The following is a 24,337-nucleotide window of genomic DNA, read 5'->3' as shown; positions in this document are numbered from 1 at the left end:
AAAATGACTGAGAGGCCCCGCTGTTGTTCTATAAGGTGTAAAAGCCAGCAGTCTGAAATGAGGCTAACTGAGCAGTTATTAAACATTCTCTGTTTACTGTCAGAGATCTGTGCAGGACGCCACCATACAGGCCAATAGAGTTTTTACTTGCGGTACAGGCAGAGGATGAGAGGTGACATTCATATGTATGACAGTTAACTTTTCTATGTCTTCTGCATGCTGGGATTTCATGTCTGACAGGGCCAAAAAACTTGAAACACACAAGAAAGTGACAAGAGGAAATCAGCCGCTATTAAACATCAAAAGTGTGTGTCAGGATGAATGTTTTGGTCGCACCTACATATTTTTTGGACACGTAGTCTTCTCAACTAACTGGATTCAGAGTTTTAATCAGCTAATCAGCATCTTCATCAGGACAAACTCAAAGCAGTGACTTCATCCGAAAAGGAAACCTGGAAGAAAAGTCAAATTCTGACTGAAAAAAAAAACATGAATGACTCAGTCCTGTTTTATTGTGGAATAAAACCTGCATGTTCAGGCGTCCATCAGCGTCTGTCACATGATGGCGCAGGCTGTAAACAATAAATACTGCTCCTAAATACTTTCACTTGATTCAATATTTATTAGCGCTGCTGTATAATTCTGTGTTTGCTATAAAGTCAAACCCATAAACAGACTGCAGAAAAAGGAGTCAGCAGTTTACCTCAGATACCCTGAGAACCTGAAGGAGGGTATTGCTCCAGGACTGAGCGGACCTCGTGTGTCACGGAGCAGCTTTGTGGTTAACGGAGCGTGGCTGCCGCACTAAAAAAAAGTGATTTTTTCTTTGGGATGGAAACAGAAACTATCTGGAAAACATGAAATTACATTTTTACAGCCAGTCTAGCTACATGTTCTGACACCTCCCAGTGTTTAGGAGGAGTTCATGATGAGAGCAGCTTTCAGCACGGAGAAGAGTTTATACGTGGCTTTAAAGTGTAATAAAAACTCATCCTCCAGCTCCAGGTCTCAGCTTTTAGCAGAGCTATAAACTCTCTCAGAGATGACATGATGGAAAGTTTGGCTGCAGCTTCACTTTGTTCAGTTCAGAGGTGCCAGAGCAGCACAGACAGGACCAGAACCACTGAAGTCCACAGCTCCAGGATCACTGAGGCAACATGAGGGTTTAGTCTGTTAAGAGCTCAGCTGACGGAGCCCAGGAACCGTTTTTATAAGTATATTAAAACAAACCAAGCTTCTGTTTCATCAAAACACTTCTCTGCAGGTTCAAGTGTGTTAACGTTATGTTTGGCTTCATTAGTTATATCGAGCCAAGACTCATGCAAAAGTTCTCGGTACAATGAATCATTGATAGGACATAAACACAGAAAAACCTTGTTAGTGCAACAAAGTGCTAAGTTATTTGGCTGCAGGTGCTGCCATTAAGTGCAAGTTAATTTTTTTAATTAGTTTGTTTTTTTAATGTAGAATAATCTAGCCAAATAACCAGAATTAATTGCTTCAACACTATACTTCAACCTTCAACAACATTCAGTAGTAGTGCTGAAAATCCACTTACAGCTGGATCTCAGACCTTCTGACTCATTCTACTCCTGAAGACAAAGAGGAGAAGGGTTAGCTAAGTGCTTCAGTGTTCCCTGAACAGATGAGTTTTCAGACATCTCTTAAAAGTAGAAAGGAACTCTGCAGATCTTATAGAGTTTGGTAATTCATTCCACCAATTAGGCACAACAGAGGAGAAGAGTCTGGCTAGAGATTTGGAGCCAAGCTGGGCTGGGAGCACCAGGCGTCTTTCACAAGCTGGGTGTAGTGGGCGAGAAGGAATGTTGACCTGGATGAGGGACCCCAGTTAGACAGGAGCCGTTCTTGTCAATGTTTTGTCAACCAGAAGAAGAGCTTTGAATATGATTCAAGCTGCTACTGGAAGCCAGTGAAGAGAGATCAACAAGGTGGCATCTGTTTTGGGCTGGTTAAAGACCAGATGTGCTGCTGCATTTTGGGTAATCTACAGAGGTTTAAATGTACACGCAGGGAGGCCTGCCAGGAGGGAATTGTAGTAGTCGATGCGGCTTGTTGTGTCAGGTGAGGTCGGATCCTCCTGATGTCATAGAGGGCATATCAACAAGATCAAGCAATGGAGGCCACATGAACCTTAAAGGTCAGCTGGTCAAACACAATTACATCATCAGTCAATAACATGAGTCAGAACCCCATGTATCATCCAGACCACCTGGACTTTCTTGTTGTTTTGTCCTAAAAGGTGTCAGAGGTCATGCCCTTTTCATCTCCCCTGCTCCCAGCATTTTTTTCTCTCTCTTGCCCGAATAGTTCCGGAGTTATGGTATCTGGAGTTTAGATGAAATATAATGAATGATCTTTGTGTTATTTTCCAATAAATCCACATTTTTCTCTCATGATGAGTCTGAGTTCCTCAGAGTAGATTAGCTGATTTTCCACACTTAATGTGTCTCATCTTATTTATTTGGGAGTTGAAATCTTTCCTCTGCTCGTCTGTCAGAGAAATCAAACCACCAGCGAACATCTGCTGGCGCTCTTCTCTCTGACGACTGATATTCGTTCATTAACTTTCACTAAATGATCCGAATCAGCAGCTGCAGCTCGTCCAAAGAAAAGTCAGACGACCTCAGGAGGAAATTTAAAGAGCTCAGCCCAATGGGGAGAAGTATTTGTCACGCAGGACTGAGAAATAGTCTGGATCTGATAAGACGGTGTCCTTTCGGGGCTGACCGTCTTCTTTAAATACAGTTTTTGTGTTCCACCTGATCAGGATGGTTGATTATGACAAGTACAATCCAAGAAACTCTTCATTCCTCTAAATTCTCGGTCATCTTTTGGTTTCTTTGCTTTTTCTCTTCTGTCCAGTTCATCCCAAGCCAGATCCATAGGGTTTAAGTCTACAGACTGAGCAGCGCCCTCCATGTTTTCAAACTCACTATCTTCTATATTCTTAAAGTGGTTGTGGAGGAGCTTGGACTGATATTTGGGCTTATTATAACACAGTCCCTGGATCCTTAAACCAACCATCTTCCCTTCCTTTTAATGTCACACACTGAGGAACCACCCTGTCCTTTGCCTAATCTATGTTCTGAAACTGAGACTATGACGTTACAACCTAATTGAAGCTGTGAAGGTTGAAGCTGTTGACTCCCAGAAACTGGTCCTCTGATTCTGGTTTGGCTTTGACTCAGCAAGTCCCTGTTCCTGAGTCTTTGGGTGCTAAAGGAAACTCCTCACTGAGCTCACCTTGACTTTCTCTGACTTAATTTCTCTGGGGGAAAGACCTCCTTCTGCAAATGTTCCCATGCTGCAGAACAGCTTTAAGTTGTTTGGTAGAATTATGAAATATCTTTTTTTTTGTTTTGTTTTGGGTGACCTTACCTCACCTAGCTCTGGTGGTTCAACACTTACTTTAAACCATTTCAAGCTATTCATTGGATTTGAGCTGCTTGAATTTTATCAAAAATGGAACAAATTGGGTGTTTTAAAAACTTATGACTGGGGGTTTATGGAAATTCTTAAAGGTAGGGTCTGCAGGATTTTCTCCTTCTCTGCTTGTATAATGATGTTTTGGTTATGTCAGGGCGGAGAATAAGCATGGTTACCTCAGCCAATCACAGAGCGCCCAGTGCATTACTGACTTTGCATGTTAATGATTGAAAATGGGAGAAGCTATTCGGAGCAGCTATGGTAGTGGCGATAGCACTGAGGAAGAAAGACACAACCAAAGTGAAACCAAACAACCAAAGAGATAAATTTTTTTCCTAAATGAGGGTGAAGTTTGCCTCCACTTTCACTTTCTTTCAGGAGTTTGGGAGAGAGACTTGGACAAAGAGCGACAAGAGTTGGCTTTCTGAGCAGGTATTTGTCCAGATACCTGTGATTAGCTTGTGCTAACATGCCAAGACAGGTGCACAACAGAGTCCCTCCCATGTAGAAACATGATGCTACAGATAGTTGCTTGGCTAGTGTGTTAAAGTAGTCAAGGCTGGAGACAGTGGGTGTGTGCTGCCTCTGGCACTGATCCAAAGAGGAGGAGCCCAATTTGAATGCTGTGTTAATGAACAAGTGATGAAAATTCCTACAGACCCTTTAAGTAAAAAACCATCAGGATGAATATTTCTTCCTTAGAAGACCTTATTGTAATAACTGTTGACAAAATAAAGGACTTTAAGTTCTTTTTCTCCAGGATCAGACTGATGAGTCAGAGCTCCTGAAGCTAATGGATGTAATATATCAGATTAAAGTTGAACGGCTGCTGGACGAGAGGATAAGAGGAGCTGAAGCAGAAGCAGGCGTGAAGCGGTTTGATCTAATCCGAGGAAAAGTGTCCTCAGAGCAAAAAGCAGGAGCTGATGGAGTCAGTGTTTGTGTTCAGGAGGAGAATGGACTTCATTTATCTCTGGTCTCATAGACACAACACGCACCGTTCATTTTAGCAGAGCAGCCAACCAAACATTTCCTTGTTCAATAAGCAGGAAAAGAAAATTCACTGCTCGTGAGGCTGACAGAAGGTAACTGTTCAGAGACGGTGACTCAGTGTCTCAGTGTTTGAGGGTTAAATCAGACCTCTGGACAGTTGGGTCATTTGTTCCTTGGCTGAAGAGGAAAAATGGGGTCTTAAATTTGCAAAGACAGATGAGTCAGGAGTGATCATTGAGGCCACAAAACACAAACTAATGGTGCATTCCATTCATCACTCATAGTGTTTTTTCTTTTAAATGATTTTCTTTTCTTTTTTTTTTCTTTCAAGTTAGTTCCTCCATGATTATGTCAATCATCAGTGATTTCATTAAAACTGTTTAAAATTTAAATAAAACAAAAAACAAAACCCAACTTCTGGAGTTCAAAATTAACTGAAATGTAATTATCTTGTTGAAATGACTTATTAAACTGGTGCAGACTGGGAAAAGCTGAAGACATCTAAACATACAGAGGGAAAAACATCCTCAGGTGTAATAACTCAAAAAGATCTTTCCATATTTTTTTATTCTCCGCTGACTTGTTGCTTCAGTCTGTTCCTCCTCTTTCTTTTTCTAAAATGTTAAACTGTAGAGCTCAGAGTTTCCAGGTATTCAAACTCTGAGAGGAATCATGCAACCCCCTGAGTAGATATGAGCTTTTTTGTGACCTTTCTGTGACTTTTCTCTGTATTTTGACAAAACATTACATCTCCCACTAGTGAGGGACGCTGTATGCTGCTTCAACTGTTATTCTATAAAAAAAGCAACCCGCGAACCGATTTCAAATACACACTCACCGGCCACTTTATTGGGCACACCTGTCCAACTGCTCGTTAACACAAATTTCAAATCAGCCAATCACATGGCAGCAACTCAATGCATAAAGGCATGTAGACATGGTCAAGACAATCTGTTGCAGTTCAAACAGAGCATCAGAATGGGGAAGAAAGGTGATTCAAGTGACTTTGAACGTGGCATGGTTGTTGGTGCCAGACGGGCTGGTCTGAGTATTTCAGAAACTGCTGATCTACTGGGATTTTAACGCACAACCATCTCTAGTGTTTACAGAGAATGGTGCCAAAAAGAGAAAATATCCAGTGAGCAGCAGTTCTGTGGGCCAAAATACCTTGTTGATGCCAGAGGTCAGAAGAGAATGGCCAGACTAGTTCCACCTGATAGAAAGGTAACAGTAACTCAAATAACCACTGGTTACAACCGAGGTCTGCAGAAGAGCATCTCTGAACGCACAACACGTCCAACCTTGAGGCAGATGGGCTACAGCAGCTGAAGACAACACCGGGTGACCCTCCTGTCAGCCAAGAACAGGAAACTAAGGCTACAGTTCACACAGCAACACCAATACTGGACAATAGAAGATTGGAAAAACGTTGCCTGGTCTGATGAGTCTGGATTTCTGCTCCACATTCGGATGGTAGGGTCAGAATTGGCGTCAACAACATGAAAGCATGGATCCATCCTGCCTTGTATCAACGGTTCAGGCTGCTGCTGCTGGTGTAATGATGTGGGGGATATTTTCTTGGCACACTTTGGGTTCCTTCGTTCCAACTAAGCATGGTTTAAAGTCCACAGCCTACCTGAGTATTGTTGCTGACCATGTCCATCCCTTTATGAGCACAGTGTACCCATCTTCTGCTGACTACTTCCAGCAGGATAACGCTCCATGTCATAAAGCTGGAATCATCTCAGACTGCTTTCTTCAACATGATGATGAGTTCCCTGTACTCAAATGTCCTCCACAGTCCCCAGATCTCAATCCAATAGAGCTCCTTTGGGATGTGGTGGAACGGGAGATTCTCATCATGGATGTTCAGCCGACAAATCTGCAGCAACTGTGTGATGCTATCATGTCAATATGGACCAAACTCTCTGAAGAATGTTTCCAGTACCTTGTTGAATCTATGTCACAAAGGATTAAGGAAGTTCTGAAGGCAAAAGGGGGTCTAACCCATTACTAGCAAGGTGTACCTAATAAAGTGGCCAGTGAGTGTAGATTTGAAGTCAGAATTGTTATGAATTAATCTGAGAGTTTCTACTCACCTTACAACACTTTTAGTGTCTGGAAACCTGGTTTTATGGATACTGTGGATCTGATTTGTGAAACCCTGTGCAGTTATTGTTATACCTGTGTCCAGCAGACTCTACCTTTGACCTTTAACGTGTTTGAATGTGTCAGATTATCTTGTGTAAACACATCAGGTTGGTCCTCGTGGGGTCTTTAATCTAATCTCCTCTCCACCGGATCAGGAAATGAGCGTGCAGTTCCTCTTTAATAACTTCCATCTCAAAACTCTGCCTCAGATATGTTTCGAGTTGTGCCACCATCAGAGATCGTATCTCTGGCTGTCAGGAGATCAAAGCTGCTGATACCCTCGACCCACGGAGGGAACATGCCGGTTCCGCCCTCTTTGTCCTGATCCAATTAGACGGCAGGAGGTTTCTAATTAAAAACACCACAGACAGCTTTTTCTGCAGCAGTTTATTAAAAATGCATCAGCGGCTCAGGGAGAAATGTTTAACAGGTGTTTGGTCGAACATAAACTTTATCCAGAGGGGGAAAGGAAATCTTTTACAGCACGCTACAGAAGAAGAGCTGTGACCAATGCTTAGTTTCTCTCTTGGTCTACAGATATTAACTTTATTCAGTTTTTAGCCACAAAGCTGAAAAATCTTGGACATTTAGCAGCTTTCTAAATGATCAAAATGTTTAAATTTTAGTTTAAAGTTGCAGGTTTTGTTGTACTCATTTGGACAAGCCTGGTTTTTATTTCTTCCTTGACTCTACGCTGAGATGAAGCCGATTAGATGCAGTACCTCGTGTCGGATGCAACATATCCCTTTGTATCCCTTTAAAGCTGGATGTGACGTGTAAGTTATTTTAGACGGTGTCGTGGTTTTCAAGACACACGATGCGCTGTCATTCATTGAAATACATGTGGAGAGAGTGAAACATTTAACATCTTAAAGGTGACCCACACATCACATCCACTCTGAAAGAGATAAACAAGCATATGTGGCATCTGGCCTTAAAGGTATATACACACAAATATTGCATCTGTTGCAAACATTGCATTTCTTTCTTATATCTCTTTTAATCCTCTTTCATTTCTTATTTTTTATCTCTTCCATTGTTTGTTTTATTTTGTACAGCACTAAGTAACATTGCTTTTAAAAAGTGCTATATAAATAAAGTTTACAATCATTATTATTATTAGCTGGTCCAAAGGGATAAACCAGACCTCTACAGGCAGATTATTTCAATTTAAAGGGTAGAACCAGTAAATTTAAAATCCCATACAATGATCCAATGATGTGTCTTGAAGCAAAAAGCATCACCAGTCCATCCTATGTGGAGGATCTGCAGCCTCTCATTTTCTATCCCTATCAGAATCCGAATCAGAATACTTGATTGATCCCCAAGGGGAAATTTTATTTCAGTTACATCCCTTCCAAGACATATAAGAAGACAAACATGGGGTAACACAGAAATGGGATGAACCTAGGAGCTGCCAGCTACCCAGCGCCCCTTTGCAAAAGATGTTAAAAAATAACAATGGGAGGAGAGAGGGAAAAAAGGTCAATTCCAGACTATTCCCAACAGGGGGTGTAGTTTGAGATCGAGAAAAAAACCCTCAGTTTATAAGCACATGATAACAACAGACAAAAACTGACTTGCCTAAAAGTCACTGCTCAGTCACGGAGGGACGCGTACGCAGCCTTACCTGGGAACATGCGCATCAACCCACTGCAGCTGAACTGTAATGGAGCCAAAGAAGGCGTTGAGTCCAAGGTTGTGCCATGTGACCTCATGTATGTGTATGTGTAAGCTCATAGACTTTATCCCCACCCAGACTCAACAATGTTCGTGCCATCTGATGGTGATAAGGCCACAGCTATTGCTTTTCTATCCTGCGGTGATCTGAGAAGGTAGGTTGATATGATAACGAAGCTCTGTATTGATTGGCTGAAGATGCAGACTGTGCAAACAAACACAAATACAAAGAAGTGAAATTTGTCACTGATAACTTTTCTGCTTTGTTGGATCATGAATTGTAAATTAGGATCCTTTCAGAGGGTCAGTGCTGCAGCACACTCAGCTTTGCTCCGACCCTTGTTGTTGGGGAAGTTGGAGGTGGAGTAGTCAGCATGAGCAGAAACACCAAATGTAGCCAAAATATTCTGGTTAAAAATGAGAGCAGCCGCTGTTCCCTTTGGTCCCACGTGCCAGGATGGACTAGAGACATCTGTGCTGGTCTCTACAGTACGACTCTAACCTTTGACATCTTTTGACTCTGCAACATGGAGTGAGTGGGAGTGATAATGGGTGCACTCATATGAAAATCACTCCTGTCACATAATTTCATCATCACCGATTTCAACAATAATGAGTCATCACTTCCTGCTCTCAGGTTTGCTCAGTTGGAGGAGAGCCACAGAATTAATGTGAAAGCCACAAAGGATATGTTTTTCATCATACAGAACCTTTAAAGTTATGTGATACAGATGTGAGGTATGAACCTCATATTGTATACCTTATTCCTGGTAGCTATAGATGAGTCACTCTGGTAGAGATGAAGTCATCGAAGCAGTCGAGCCCCATGACGAGTGTTTCCATCGAGGTAATGTGATGATGTAAATGTATACACCGTGATTTGTGTGTCTCCTTTATGTTTGTGGCGGTGATTCAGGGAGAAACAGCACACACAGTTTGCTCACTTTCAGTCATCATTCAGCTCTGGTTCCTGAGAAACAGCAGTGTTTAGAGAGACTGAGGAGAAACACTTTGATTTCTGCAGCTGGAGAACTGTTTCTAAACTTAATGCTGCTAAAAGTCACATTTGGTCGCTGCACAAGTAGCTGTTTTTACTCATTACAACCAATTGGGTACTCATGTTTGTTTTTTAATATCTTGAAATAAGTTTTATCACCTTTGTTGGCTTGCTAGTCTTGTTCCTGCTCATCTGCATCCATGTCAGTCACTTTGAGCTCGCTTGGTGAGAAAACATGACTCTCATATGAACTTTTATTAATTTAATATGCAAACTGCAGACCGAAACTATGTGAATTTTGACCACAGTTCTGGGGGATAGATCTACCCCTGAAATCTGCCCTACCTGGGGGTAATGTTTTGATTGGTGGAGCAGCCACAGTGATTTTATTTCCCCCTCCCTCTGTCCACAATAAGATGACCCCCAGCTGTGATGGACTTGGTTTAATACCTCCTAAACAATGGTCTTCTTTGAGCCTGATACACCTCTAGTTCAGGGGTCTGCAACCTGTAGCTCTGGAGCCTCATGTGGCTCCTTCTAGCTTTGAATAAAAAATTACTGAAATAATTTTTTTTAAATTTCTCTTACAGAGGGTATTGATGATAACAACACTTAATTAAATAATGGTTTAACATCTTGCTTAACTAATAGTGCATTTGTACACAGAAGTCGATATTTACAAGTTCCGAGTGAAAAAAATTCAGCTGGAATGCCCCTGAAGTCGGAATTTCCTACTGGGAAGTTGGGGGATCCACACCACTCCCGAGTTTACCGCCCCGAATGTAAACAGTAATTAAGCTCCTGTTATATTGTGTTTATTTTAGAATTTATTATTAATGTTTGTTTCATTAAATCAGCCGTATACATACTATTATTCAATGTTTATATACAGAAATAATGCTGTAATGGCAAGTTTTTCCTACTTGTCGACTGGAATGCTTGTAACTCATTCCCACTCCACACTTCCCAGGTCCGATGTAAACAGAATGCAGCATATTATCCATCACATCTCGCATTAAAGTCTGCTGACTCTCTACTTCACCTCCTACAACATCAACAAACCACCAGCTTCACTTGCACTTGTGTCTAACTTCAAGCTTTGCACCCCTGGTAGGCATTTCTGGAAGAAAATAGTTTGGTTCTGTATGGGTGGATTAATTTAACTGCTAACATGTTGGCTTAATTTACATTATAGATATGTTAAATTAGCAACAACAAAAAAGGTGAGTTGAGAGAAATTATCACATGCTAACAAATTCAAGTATTAAATTTTAGTACTACAAGTTCATTTATTCAAAATACTTCTTGTTGGGTTTGATGGCAGAACTTAAAGCCTGTCACTTCCTCTTACAAAAAACAATGGATTATTTTGGCTTCGACCACAGCTAAAAGGACACTGCTGAGACATTGGAGGAGGAAACATCCTTCTACTTATTAAGAATGAGCCACAACTGTAGCTCAATTAGCAGCTTATCAGAAAGTAACATTCTCTGTTGGACGAGCTTGATCAATGTATGTTTACACAGGGTCTTTTCACTGCTTGGTTTCAGGTTTAGGGTCTGTAACTTTAAGGGTCAATTTAGAAGTTTGTTTATCTTGATACTGGACAGATGTACTCAACTCAAAGGGGAACAGTGTTCAAACTATTATCTTATTGCATTTTGTTTATTACTTTATTTTTTGTTGTGTTATTTCATTGCTTTAAGTGTGTGTCCCCCACATAGTATGTTAATTATATGGTTCTATGTAGGATGCGGAAAACTGGATTTGTTTTGTGATTCCATGTGGAACCCCCCCCCCCCAAAAAAATAAAATAAAATAAAATAAAGTAATAATAATGATAATAATAATAATAATAATAATAATAATAATAATAATAATAATAATAATAATAATAATAATAATAATAATAATAATAATAAATCAAATTGTGAATATAAAAAACTTCTTCTTTAGAAGAATTACCTCTTCTTCTTTAGATAATTACCTCCACCAAACAGGTTATGTTTTTGGGAGATTTTGTCTGCAAACACCATAACTCAAAAAGTAATAAACTGGTCTTGATGAAATTTTCATGAAACGTTCAAAATGGGATAAGAAAGAATTGATTAAATTTTGGAGGTGATCCAGATCACCGTCTGGATTCTGGACTTTTTCTAAGTATTCTTTATCATTGTGGGATAGGGCTGTTTTCACCATATGTGTATACAACGCCATGATAAACGGTTGGATTGCTTTGCAAAACAAGACAAGGTCACCATAATTTCTGACAGATGTAAAAGTATGATCCAGGTCCTGGCAATTTTCTGGATACTTGGATCTGGAATATGAAATATGTACTGGGTCATCATAATTTTCAACACTGTAAGGTATCAAATTATCAAATTGTTGCAGACAGTCTGTTGAAAGAGAGTATAACATTAAAGTAGGACTTAGGTGTTGAGTGGCAATCACAACATACTTGGCAGAGGTCTGTGCTCTCTGAGTGCTCTTTTAGTTATTCAATGTGATTATGATTATTCAAATATTTTAGTAGTAAAGGTTGCAGGCCCCACTCTAGTTTCTCCTTCACTCTGCTGTGGTGTGAACTCAAAACTCTGTGCGCCTCCTTTATTTACCCTCCCTCAGCGTGCAGGCCTCCTCTGAGAGACAGAATAAGAGACAGAAACCACAGCGGGGTAAATTTTCAGTAGTTTTATTGAAAAATGCCTCTTCTGTTTTCAGAAATAAATAAGAAAATAAGGCTGTGGAATTCACAATCTGCAGCTCAAACATGAAGCAGCGACACCATCTCCAAAGTCTGACTGCTTCTGATACTGAGAGAAATGACAAGATTGAACAACAACAACAACTATATTCTGATTAAAACCAAAAGAAAAGGAACAAAAAAAAAACATGTTGTAAATATACACCACAGACATGCAATTCCACGTTTTTGTTAAAGTTAGCTGTGATGGAATAAAGTAAAACTGATAAATACTAAGATACAAAATGAAGCTGTGATAACTGATCCTAAAGAAAGGCTGAGTGAGACGGTTATAATGAACATAGTGGATGAGCTGTGACAAAACGCCTTTCTTATCTCTTTCTATCTCTTTATCCACCTTTTTTACCCTCTGACATCAATGCACTGTTCAACACTGCCAGTTCAGACAAACTCAATGCAAATATGTTACAAGCAAAAGCCACAGGTGAAAACAGAAAGCTCACAGGTTATTTCATGGAGTATGAATTCATTTCTCGAAATGTTTATACGTCAGTCACCCTTGAACCCTTGCCCTCCTCCTTCCAAACCCGTCACTTTCCAGAAAACAAGAATATTCACACACGTTTCAAAGCATTTCAGAGGATTTTCCAATAAAAGCGAGGTGTCAAACCCCGTGTTGTTGAAGTGAGTAATGTGCAGAAATCCAACAATGAACACAGGATGAACAAGAAAACAAAAGCAGAGAAGGAGAGCGCGGCTCGTCTTATGACGTTAGCCTATCCTGTCTTGATAGTGATCTCTTTCGGCGCCGGTTTAGCAACACATCCTCCTCCTCTGGGACGGGGACTACTTGGGTGTCGGAGTCAAGAGGGGAACGGCCTGCTCGGAGATAGTGTTGGGGCCGTAAGTGGGAGAATTCTCTACGATATTTATCAACAAAAGTGTTCAAATATTCTCTTTCTGTCTGACGGGGGCGTGTCACAAAAATTGTGAAATTTTCCTCCTCTCCAGCCAATCCTCTCACTTGTGCTTGTAAGGTCCCCAAACAACTCAAATAATTTTTTTTTGTCATTGCTTATTCTTTATTTCCCTTAAACTGGATGGATCTTGATGTTCAGTCTCACAGTTGAGTAAATTTTACCCCTTAAGTCGTCAAAATCTCCTGATCTACCCGCAGCTCTTAGCATTTTTGATGCTAATGCTAAACTTCCGCTTAACACGCCCCCTACTGAACACTTCCATGCTTTTATCTTTTCTCAAACATATGTCACATAAAATAAAGCATAAATCTCTGTGGGGAAGCTTATTTGGGGTTGCTCTGTTAGTAAAGGGAAGTCAAACAGGAAGAGACAGATCATGTTTTTGTTGAAGTGGCAGATCAGATCGAAGCCTCGTGGGAGGGGTTGGCCCTGAGCGGTTCAAACAGCTTCAAACACGGGGGCAGGAGATAAAAAAAAGAGGCGTTTCTGTTGGCATTCAGCAAGCAGCAGGTTGTTGTTTGCAAGGCACAAGCTTTAATAAGTACAGATGTTAAAAACTAACTGGATTCAAACATCATTTACAGGCACTCAGAGGAGTTTATTTACACGCGTCACCTCCACAGAAATGCTTTTAACACTTGGTGCCGCTGGTGTTGCTGCTGGTGCACTTGTTTCCACCTTTGTTAGTATTTGTTTGGGTTGTTTGTTGTTGTTGTTTGGTGCATGCTGCTCCACTGAACCTTTCTTTGTTTGGTCTTTGGCGTCAAGATGCAAACAGGCCCCTAAACGGGTCGGTGCGATCAGCTGCGGCGGCGGCTGCTGAGGCTGCTCGTGGGCTTTTTGTTCTACAGGGCTGTGAGTCGATGTTAGTACTGGTTTCCCTCTTTGCTGGTGGTGTTAATGGTTTCCTTTGGTGTGAATCCTTTAAACAGCTCATGAGTGTGTGAGCGAGTGTTTCAGTTACAGGACTTTTGTTTGTTCAGGAAGTCAGTGAAAGCAGCGCAGGCGGCATACAAAGTTTACTACGGTGAACCTGAAACAGGCCAAAGAGGACGGAGCGGGTCAGTTCAGTCAGAGCAGGAGATTAAATCAACTTTCTACGGTATGATTAGTCACTACAGCAATCAGATTCTACACATGCATTCATTATGAGAGAGAGGAACAGTCCAACACTCTGAGGAACGTGTAGATTTTATCTTTTTAGCACTTTTACTTCTTCAGCCTGAGTCAATCCACAAACTACATCCACACTATATCTACCCTCAAAATGTTGGAGCGTTCACTTCAGTTTAAAGAGTTTAAAGATCCCACATTACCCACCACCTGATATTAGCAACATGTAGCAGCTAACAGTCTAATTTCTCTCACTGATTGTTCGTACCTCCGTATCCTTGCCCGTTGTAGGGAATACCGACACACTGAGAGGAGTCACAGTATCCAGGAGGTCCGGGGGGTCCGCGGATTCCTGCGTATCCTGCACGTCCAGGAGGACCACGAGCCCCAGCAGAGCCTGAGGGGCCTGGAGCTCCTGTTCTGCTCTCACCTGGTGGACCTGGAGAGAAACCACAAGAGACTGATTCAGTCTGGATCACAAGGACACAATGAAGTGAACCTCGAGTTTTTTTTTTTTTAATGTGCTGAAAGCTGAATTTCAACTCAAAGGAGTGTTTTCTGTTGACCCCAAAACTTAAAAACTGAAAGTTTGAGGAGTGGATCCCTCAGAGTTACCCAGCTGAAACCTTTATACCACAAGTCTTTTTGTCGTTTATATTCAAGGAAACAACTGAGTCGGAAGAATTTTCTAAAATTAAATAATTCAAGAGAAAATGTTTGATTTGATTCATCTGTCAAAAGGATTCTGCTCTGACTTATATTTTCCAGAGCTGTCAGTTTTCTCAGATTCTCTCTGATTGATGTGATAAACTGAACTGATGACAGAGGGATTCTGTCTGGGAAATCAACCCTCTATCACAGATAGTTCAGGATTGGTGTCATCGAGCTCCTAATCCAGCTGAAAACATTAGAAATCACAGAAAGGCCTGGTCCCTGTTTCTTGCTCAGCTAAATGAACGCTCTGTACGTCACTTTGGACAAGCGTCTGCTAAATGAAACTGTAGAACTGTAGAAATTGTAGCTCCTCTGACTCCTCCACTAATTGGCCCTAATAGCTCCAAAAAACTGGTTTCTGATTCTTCCACCATCTCTCAGACTTTCTGGACCCAGATTTGTGGCTCAACTGTAGTCCTGGTGCTGGATTACAGCTGGACTGGACTGATCTGTGAGGATGACTTCATGATTTTTTTTTATTTCTTTTTTTTTTGCTGAAGGTGTTGAGACAAAAAATGTTCCCTCTGGCTGAAACCATGACTAAGGCTTAAGTTCAGTTTCCAATTATTCAAACCTCACAGAAGTCTAACTAAGATTTTTTTCTTCCTGTATTATTACAAAACACATCCACATCCTGTGAGAATAAGAGGAGCTCTGACTATTTCAGAAGAAGTATATCAAGTCATGCTCCCAGGGAGCATCACTTTTAGGTAACATTTTTTTGACAGAACACCAGCTTCAGACTACTGTATCAGTGACTACTCACAGGCTTGCCCTCTTTAAGATGATCATTGGGTTAATTCAACCCTGTGATTTAAACAGTGAAGAAAAGCTGCTTTCTGGACAGTGGCAGCTTGATATTGTTCAACTTTTATGTCATTTCCTTCCCCACATGTTCATGGAAATCCTTTCCTCCAACATTATAAGCAGTTTGAGCATCTTTAGATTTCTGAACATTTCAGTCTGAATTTCTGTCTCCCTGGTGAAACCGAACAATGTTTCGGAGCAGTGTGTGTGTGTCATGTTTAAAGTACAGCTAGGAAACATACCAGGGGGTCCTCTTGATCCTTTCTGTCCAATTCCTGGCGGTCCTCGATCTCCTTTCTCTCCCTGAAGACCTGAGGGAAAAACAAACAGGACCAGTGCGTTTTTAATGTTTGGTCTCTGGACTTTAGCAGTCTGTAAAACATCAAGTGTTAACCAGGATTTTACAATATTTAACCATGTAATTTCTCGACTACGGCTTGCTCTAGAATATGAGTCACATCAGTCAAAAGATGCATCATGAAAAGAAAACATGAAGTCACAGTTGACCTAAAGTCTCAGTCTTTAGAATGATTTAGTATGTTTACAGTAGTTCCAGAGGGAACTATTAATACATAACTTTGATGAGTAAGTATTAATATATTAGGAGGTTTAAATATTTTTTCTACAGCACCTCATATCTGTGACCATAGTTGAGTTTCAGTTTCTTTTCCCTACAGCACTTCTCTCACTGTTAAAAACATTTCGTACCTCTCTCTCCCTGCTGCCCGGGTAAACCTGGATTTCCTGGGAAACCGTTCCTTCCTGCAGCGCCTGGCTCTCCGCGGGGTCCCTGTCTCCCAGGTGGTCCAGCAGGTCCTGGAGGACCTGGGTTGTTGCTGCGGTACTGGCCATTGGGAATCTGGTTCAGTAACGTGTTGACTCGAGTCATTTGAGCTGTGAGAGCAGAGGATGAGGAGGATGAGCACAGGGTGTCAGACTCGCTGCAGAGTCTTTAGTGTCAAAGTTAAAGGATGGAGAGGATGAAGAAGATCACTCACAGCTCACTATCTGCTCACACACTTGTCTGGCGATGGATCGCATCATGTTCTGAGGAGCGAAGTCTCCCTGCACACACAAAGATTCAACATGAAGGATTTTCCTGCAGCTCCTGAGCTGTGGTTAGATGTGGTCTAGGTCTAACCCTAAACCTCTCCATACTCATCATAAAACCGTCAAAATCTGATTCTTTGAAATCTCTCGGACAGGAAACTGCACCATCAAAATCCGTTTTTTTTTGTAAGTTGTAAATAAACCAAACAGAAAATATTTGAACTTTATTTTTTGGAAGAGCAAATTCAGACGGACTCACTCTCTCTCCTTTGTCTCCCTTGGGACCGGTGGCACCCTGCAGAGAGCAGAAACAGTCCCACAGTTAGAGCACTTTGTAAATGTTCAAACGCAGAGTTTTAGGTGTCTTTCACGGACACTCACAGGGGATCCGGTGTCTCCAGGGTTTCCAGGTTTTCCTGCAGCACCTGGCACTCCAGGAGCTCCTGCAGGTCCCTGAAAGGAAGAGCAGCCACTCAAAGTTCAGAGGAGGCAGGAAGACTTCAGTTTGGTGTCTACACAGGCTCAAGCTGACAAACTATCACCTACCATGGGCCCTGCGGGGCCTCTGGGTCCAGCTGGTCCATCCTTTCCTTGAGGGCCCTGAAAAGTAAAGATTAGGTCTGAATTCCTCTCACATGAGCAGATCTGGTTCAGTTTTTCTCAGAGCATGGTGCCTTTGAAGATAGCCTGTTGGTACTCACTCTCGGTCCAGCTGGTCCGATGGGGCCTGAAGGACCAGAAGGTCCAGGTGAACCCTGCAGACACACAGAGAACCAGTCAGAAACGGGCTCTGAATGATGGCTCAGTTCAAGGTCATTTTTTCAGAGAAGAAGCTGAGATTGGCTTTGGGTTGAACAGTAAATTTCTTTTTCTAACTCTCTCAGAAAGTCTGCTTTTACTGCCGTCACTCTCTGCCTCTCCACTCTTTGATGCCTTGGCATCAGATTTACAGGCAACATAATATATTCCAGATCGCTTTTATTGGCCATTAGAAACCAACTTGGTCTGCTAGTCATTAAATGCATGTTGCTGTAGCATCTGCTGCAACACGGTCACCTGCAGCCTGCAGCTCGCCTCTACCAACAACATCCACTTGTAACAAACACTCAGTGTCATCTGGATTAAGAGATGAACAAGCCCCCCTCACTCAGACCCCAGAGTCTGCATCGATCTGAGAAACGTTTCCTGGTTTCCATCACTTCAGTTTGTTCAGAGTGCTCCTGGAGAGGCCAGGTAGACCATAACAAGTGGAGTGAGGTGACTTAAATTTTTGGCGGAGGTTGTTTGAGGTGAGAAAGAAAGTAAGTTTAAGATGGAGAGACAGAAAGATGAAGAGTTTAAACATCTTTTAAAAAACTAAGATCTTTGTTGTAGGGGTGAGTATTGGCAAGAACTTCATGATACACATCACAATACTTGGGTCATGATACACTAATATATCATGATATCACAAAATTGTGATATGTTGCGATATTCTACACAGTTAACTATTTGATTAAAAACAACTTTTCTATTTCATTATGGTTAAAATAAAGAAAGTCAGGTGGAGTGTTTCATACACAGCCTTGCAGAGCAGATGGACCTGCCTGATTCAGTTTCTGAAATCCTGCAGATCCATCTTGCCAGGCTTTATTGACCAACTAAGCTAAGTAACTAACTAGTTCAAAAATTCACTTAGCCAAATGCTAACCGGCCCAATCAGGGAGGGGAGGCGGGAGCAGCGGAAGTGACGAGCAGACGTGACGTCAGCAGACTTTCGTACTCGTCAGCGTTCCTTTACAAAACTTTACAAAAACAGCAGCAGTCGTCTAGCGCTAGTATCACAGCAGTTTCTCTTGTTTCTGTAGTTGTTCATCTATTGTTTCTCAGCAGCGGCGCACGTAAGTTACGTCATACCATGGCTTGATGCGGATTGGTCTGTGGTGAGTGTGTCAATCAGAACGGTTGTCCGATCACCAGCTGCTGATTTTTCTGAAGGTCCCGCCTCTGAAAACAAATCCGACGAGCTGCTACCCAGATGGACTAGTGAAATATTTCTTTGGCAGATATGTGAAACTGTCCTTCTGGTGTGTTAGGTTATTTCATACATACACTTAACTTAAAAACATAAAGTGTGTCAAGTTTGTCACTTAAACTACTGTGACATTAAACTAATGTTGCAAAGAAATGATCAAGTGAAAAACGTGGTCAGTTGGTGAAACTGATAAATGTCACTTGGTGTAACCAATGTTACTTAAAAAAAATCTTGTACTGCGCAAAACATGACTATGATTATTATTCTATCAGTCTATTACACTGTAAAAATTAAACTTTAAATGATTTTAAACTTACTGACCCAAGACTACAGAGAAAATATGAATGATTATGGCATCAAAACCCACATCATCAAGTTTAGGAGTAAAATTTCAAACCATGTAAAACATTTGGCAGAGTAGCTCTTTGGCGCCATCTACCGCAGTGGAGGTGTACAAGACTTATTGTACTGTCAACTTACCTAAAATATGAATTTTTATTTTAACAAAAAATATCAATATTAAGAGTTTATCACAGGTCAAAGTATCGCGATATATTGCCGTACCAATATTTTCCCACACATCTACTTTGTTGTGACTTTAGAAAGACAAACAGCAACTAAACATAGTGTTGGCATGAAGTAACAGACATGTTTGTTGTAGGACTGAGCATTTTATCAACTCTAAACCAACAGTTTCATCTGAACACTGATAACATCCTGTTTGACGTGCTTTCTCTTCAATCTTGTGTCTGCACTTTGTTCTCAGACTGTGACAGAAAAAGAAGCCTTCACTTCCTGGAAAAAGAAATCTTCCTTCGTAATTTTCCCAGAAATCTTCTGGCTGCACCGGAGGCTACAAATTATCAACTGTCGCCCTCAGAGTTCAGTTATGGGGCAATATCAGGACACTAACTTATGGTCTCCTGTGTGTGTGTGTCTCAGGCTGTACTGATCACATTAACCCATAACAAACATGACGAAACTCAACTAAATGGGTTTCTGCTTCTGGAAATTTTGTGCAGTATAAATCTAAAAACCTGCAGGAGGTAAAGGAGAACTGATCCTCTTAGAAACCCTGAAAGAAGGCAAAGGCAGCATCTTCCAGTCTTCACTGATCTTTGACCGATAATTTTAACAGGATCTGACCTTTATGAGCTGGAAAACAGCAGTCACCTTCAAGGAATCTGTCTCTGCGTGTTTCTGATGGACTATTTTATCATTCAGTGTAATAAAGTTTTTGAAGCAGAGAAAACGTTCTTCTCTTACCAGCTCGTAAAACTCTCAGAGTCTAGTTTCTGGAAGAAATCAAACACTACCTGGTAAAGGTCTCAAATATTTCAAACAGACAGTTTCATCCTGTTCAGAGATCTCTAGATGACTCTCAGCTTCGTCAGTGACCCAACGAGTCCAGTGTCAGGTCTTCCTTCCAAACCCTCGATGTCTCAGGTTGGACCAAGGCTTTGTGTTTCCTCCCAGATAAAACATTTTACTGTGAAGTCGAGGGTTTATCGTCTGACTCGAACACAGAGTTGTTAATCTCTCTGACTTGTTCTTGGCTCCTTTTCTTCAGAACTTTAATTTAAAAGTAATTTTCATAAAGCTGCAGCAGAGATCCAGTCCTCCCTCTCCCCTCACTGAATCCTCCCCAGCTGGAGGACCATCTGAGGCCGGCCTGACGCCAGACTAGTAGTCAAGCTGTGAGTTATCCCCACTTCCTGTTTAAAGTCCAGGAATACTTCAGTTAAAGCCGGAGCTGCACTTACTTTCTGTCCAGGTAAGCCAGAGTCTCCGGCATCTCCCTTTGGTCCAGGGCGGCCCTGGAGGCAGAACACAAACGTGAGATCAGTGACATGACATTTAGGAGAATTAGGGGTTTAAGTTCATCCAACATACACAGATTAAAATGTAGAGACATCTCTCTGCTGTAAGACATGGAAATGAGCTCACTCCATTCCTTCTTTCGGAGAAGAGGAGGGTGGATAGAGAAGCAGCAGGTTTAGAGAGGCTACAGTCTGATTTTTTACCAGTTTGACTCTAAATGAGACCATGACTTACAAAACAAGCATCATGCTGTGTTATAAAAAGACAAAAAGTAGAGCCTGAGACCCTAAACTGGCTCTGTTACTGTTCATTTTTCACCTTTTTAAATCTCAGGTAGGTAGAGGTACGATCTAAATATTCACCATACTTTGTGTTCTGGCCGGCAGGTTTGTAATCACAGGTTGAAGATATTTGAGCCTCAGTTGGGAACTGAATCTCTTTTAAACAACTGATGCTACAGAATGATGAAAAATCCTGCTAGCACATCTTATTTAACTGCAAAATCTAAAATCCAAGCGAGTCTTTATGTTTTACTTTCAGCCAAATTGCTTAATAAGACTGAATATGAGCCACATTCACCTGACAGTCCAGAAAAATGTCTTATTTTAAGATGTTGAAAGACAAAATGACACCGATTGCTTTAATAATTTCCCTGCAAGGTATGAAAATAGACTTGTTTAGTTTTCTTAAATAATAAAAATAATGTCTGAATACAGGAAACAAGTAGATGTATCTTACCCTATGGCAGGTTTGGTGAGCAGTTCAGGCCTGGTTTTTATCCTTAAATATTGTGTGTTAAGTCTGACAAAGTTTCCAGTCTGACAAAATACTTCTGCAATTGATAAGGTCTTGAGCAAGTATTTACCCTACAATATTTCTATAAGTCAAATAAAGATGAAACAGAGGGATTTAAGGTGAATAAATAAGTTACATTGATGAAATTTTAAAGTTTTCTGATAATCTATAATTTTTTATGAATAGTTTCTCTTTTTTACAGATTAGATTTTTATTCTCATTAATTGACACTCTTTCAGAATCAATCGAAAACTTCCTGCAACTACCTTCTAATACGATGAAGTTTTGCTATTATTAAGTTTTTACCATCTGGCAGCTCTAACTGATCCCCCATTTGTATTATTTACGAGTGTTTGTTAATCACTGTGTGATCAACTCATGTTGAAGTCATCAGCAAACGAAAGGGAAAACAAAAAGTAAATTTGAATGGAAAGTGATGTAAAATAGTGATATAAAAAGAAATACAGGTCCTAAAACAGAGCCTTGTGGTACACCACATGTTAAATTAATAGTGATCATGACTTAACCCTAACCTTGACCTTACTCAGAGTTAAAAACAGCATCTTAATCTTCTCATTACAGCTTTAAATTTGAAAAGAAAGGGTTATAAATGTGTTTTATGTTGGTTGTGTTTGAAGTTATCATGCTCTGTTTGGAAACATTTGTTGTTTGTCTTAATCTCTGGCTAGAGATCTTCTATCACATTCCTATTCTTCTGTTTAATGGTTTGTAGTTTAAAGTCCCCTCTACGGTCTGTCCAGTGTGATCCTGTCTGAGACTGAAGTGGAGAAAGTCTCAGTTAATCAGGTGTAACTCCTCCAAACGTTGATTTGTGAACGCTCAGTGATGTTCCTGTCTCAGATCTCTCTGGTATCACTTTTTCCCCTCAGACTTAAAAGAATGTGAACCTGAGCCACAAAAACTCCCCAGCTTATAAATTTCCTTCAGAATAAATCCTTAAATTAATCCTGAGGAGTGCCGTGGCATGCTGGGAGTAATGTTTAGTTTCTAAGAATGCAGCGATGATTGTGTGTGTGTTTCTGGACTCACAGCCTCTCCAGGGATTGACAGGCCGATGGGTCCTTGAGGACCTGGCAGACCCATGGGCCCAGGTGGTCCGTTCTCTCCCCGCGGGCCGATGGGTCCCTGATAAACACAGAGAGGTCAGATAAGAGAAGTTTAAACACAGGAGGAGTCCAATTCTGATATCTGCTCATATCACTGCGCTCTAACACTGCTGGAAAACACCAACAGGAGAGGAGGAATGCTGCTGCAGGCGTCCGACCCAAACCTCCTCTTCCTCCACGTATCAGGGAGGAAAACACTGGTTCAGTAAGTGGAGTCAGATGTGACGCCCTCCTCAAAGCTTTTACACTTTCAACAATCTTTGTTTTCATCGATTGGAGCTCAAAGGAAACTCTCATGAGGTTAAAGATTACGGTGAAGGGTACTCACAGCAGAACCGGTCTCTCCTCTTTCACCTCGAGGGCCTTTGCTGCCGGGGGCACCCTGAAGGGGAACAACAAACTTCAAGTTAACACAACAAACACAGATCTCACAACAATGTGTTTTCTTCACTTTACGTATCAGAGTGAGCTTATCTCTGTTTCCTGTCAGACAGCTCAAACCTCGGCACGCAGCTCCTCACTCTACCTTCTAAACGCTCTTAAAAGCTTTTATGAGGCATTACAGAAAAGTTTCCCATGGTTAATGTGCTTAAGGGTGTATAATCTCCATGTTCAACATAAAGTATAAAATAACCGTAAATTACCTGACAAGGTGAGGCTTTAACTTTCATTACAGACCACAGTGGAAACATAGTGGAGTACAGCGTGAGACTGAAAGCACGTTGGAAAACCTTTGAAATGAGTGACGCTTTTATGGACGTTTCGATGGCATTTCATGTGCATAAATTCTGTTCCCTTCTTGTCCAAATCTCCAACATTAAACTAAGCTGTCAGAGTTTTATTGTGAGGGTATAGTGACCGTGTGAGCTGTTTGGGATCAGAAAAGAGTCAGCATTGCTGCGTTTGAGTAAAAGTGATGCCATCAGAGCAGGTAGAGAGGCTTTGGAGAGAAAACCAACTTGAAAAAATGAGCATCACCCTGGGTAAAAACATCAAGAGTATAGGCATAAAAACATCTAAAGTCAAGGACTGGGTCTTCAGGTGAGTCTCACGTACCACTGGTCCCTGAGGACCTGGCTGCCCGTTGGCCTCAGAGATGCAGGTGCAGGAGTTTGGAAGGGATGGACACTTCAGCTCGTCTCTCTGTTGGAAAAGGAAATGAGAATACAGTGTCACTGAGTGTGGGAATAAACTGAGTCATACACACAAAAGATCATCAAGTTTCACTGAGTGGAGGTGACGTATGAAAGCCTTAAAGCCACAGTTAACATAAAGTACTAACACATGTTGATGTAACGTTAAACTGAGCGTCCTCTGAGATGAAACTTAAAGAGCATCATCAGGCTGTCTCTGAGCGCTCATGATCATCTCTTTTCTTTGTCCCGTCAGTCCAGATGTGAGGAGGACAGAAACTCTTCTCTGGATTACAGTTAGAGCAGACAGACTGATGTGTGGGCAGACTGACAGCTGTCTGGGGATTCAGTAAAAGAAGGAGGAGGAGGAGGGACGTTTCTGGTTCAGAGATTGCAGCTCAATGATGATGAAATAAAGACTTATGAAAGAAAAACCACAGGACTGTAAATGTCTGGCAAAGGAGGGATTGCTTTTTCAAGCCAAAGGGGGGTAGGAGCTGTTCCTGAGCTGCACTGCAAAAGCTGAAATCTTAAAAAGTGTTTTTGTCTTTTTTTAAGTCCTGAAAAATGTCTTATTTCAAGTTATTTAAAGACTAAAATGAGTTCTAAATTGCTTGTAACAAGTTAAAGAAATCTGCCAATGGAACAAGAGAAAAGTTTTTTTTTATCAGGACATTATTCTAGTTTCAAGCAAATTTTGAGCAAATTTTTCTTGTGCCATTGGCAGATTTTTTGACTCATTACAAGCGATTTAGACCTCATTTTTGTCTTTAAACAACTTGAGCAAGTTGAATGTGGCTTATATCAA

At 41.1% G+C, this 24,337-nt stretch overlaps 1 protein-coding gene across 2 annotated transcripts in view; it reads right to left on the bottom strand.

Moving 5' to 3' along the window:
• Positions 1-11,981: 11,981 nt before the first annotated feature.
• col12a1b (collagen, type XII, alpha 1b) overlaps positions 11,982-24,337 on the bottom strand; it is a 150,022-nt gene continuing 137,666 nt past the window's right edge. For both annotated transcript variants that reach the window (XM_074684633.1, XM_074684632.1), the window contains 13 exons: positions 23,453-23,539; positions 22,725-22,778; positions 22,320-22,415; positions 20,417-20,470; positions 17,341-17,394; positions 17,186-17,239; positions 17,021-17,092; positions 16,899-16,934; positions 16,588-16,654; positions 16,298-16,483; positions 15,832-15,900; positions 14,337-14,507; positions 11,982-12,854 (listed from right to left, as the gene is read on the bottom strand). In XM_074684633.1, coding sequence (XP_074540734.1) covers positions 12,739-12,854; positions 14,337-14,507; positions 15,832-15,900; positions 16,298-16,483; positions 16,588-16,654; positions 16,899-16,934; positions 17,021-17,092; positions 17,186-17,239; positions 17,341-17,394; positions 20,417-20,470; positions 22,320-22,415; positions 22,725-22,778; positions 23,453-23,539 — 1,116 coding nt within the window. In that variant the 3' untranslated portion in view covers positions 11,982-12,738. The remainder of the gene's footprint in view (positions 12,855-14,336; positions 14,508-15,831; positions 15,901-16,297; positions 16,484-16,587; positions 16,655-16,898; positions 16,935-17,020; positions 17,093-17,185; positions 17,240-17,340; positions 17,395-20,416; positions 20,471-22,319; positions 22,416-22,724; positions 22,779-23,452; positions 23,540-24,337) is intronic.

Source organism: Halichoeres trimaculatus, unplaced genomic scaffold (genome assembly GCF_033239565.1).
Source record: "Halichoeres trimaculatus isolate MK-OKI-2021-1 unplaced genomic scaffold, fHalTri1.1 fHalTri1_scaffold_13, whole genome shotgun sequence".
NCBI classification, from domain to species: Eukaryota; Metazoa; Chordata; class Actinopteri; order Labriformes; family Labridae; genus Halichoeres; species Halichoeres trimaculatus.
Note: the sequence above shows the minus strand (reverse complement) of the source record. Positions and strands in the feature narration are given on the sequence as shown.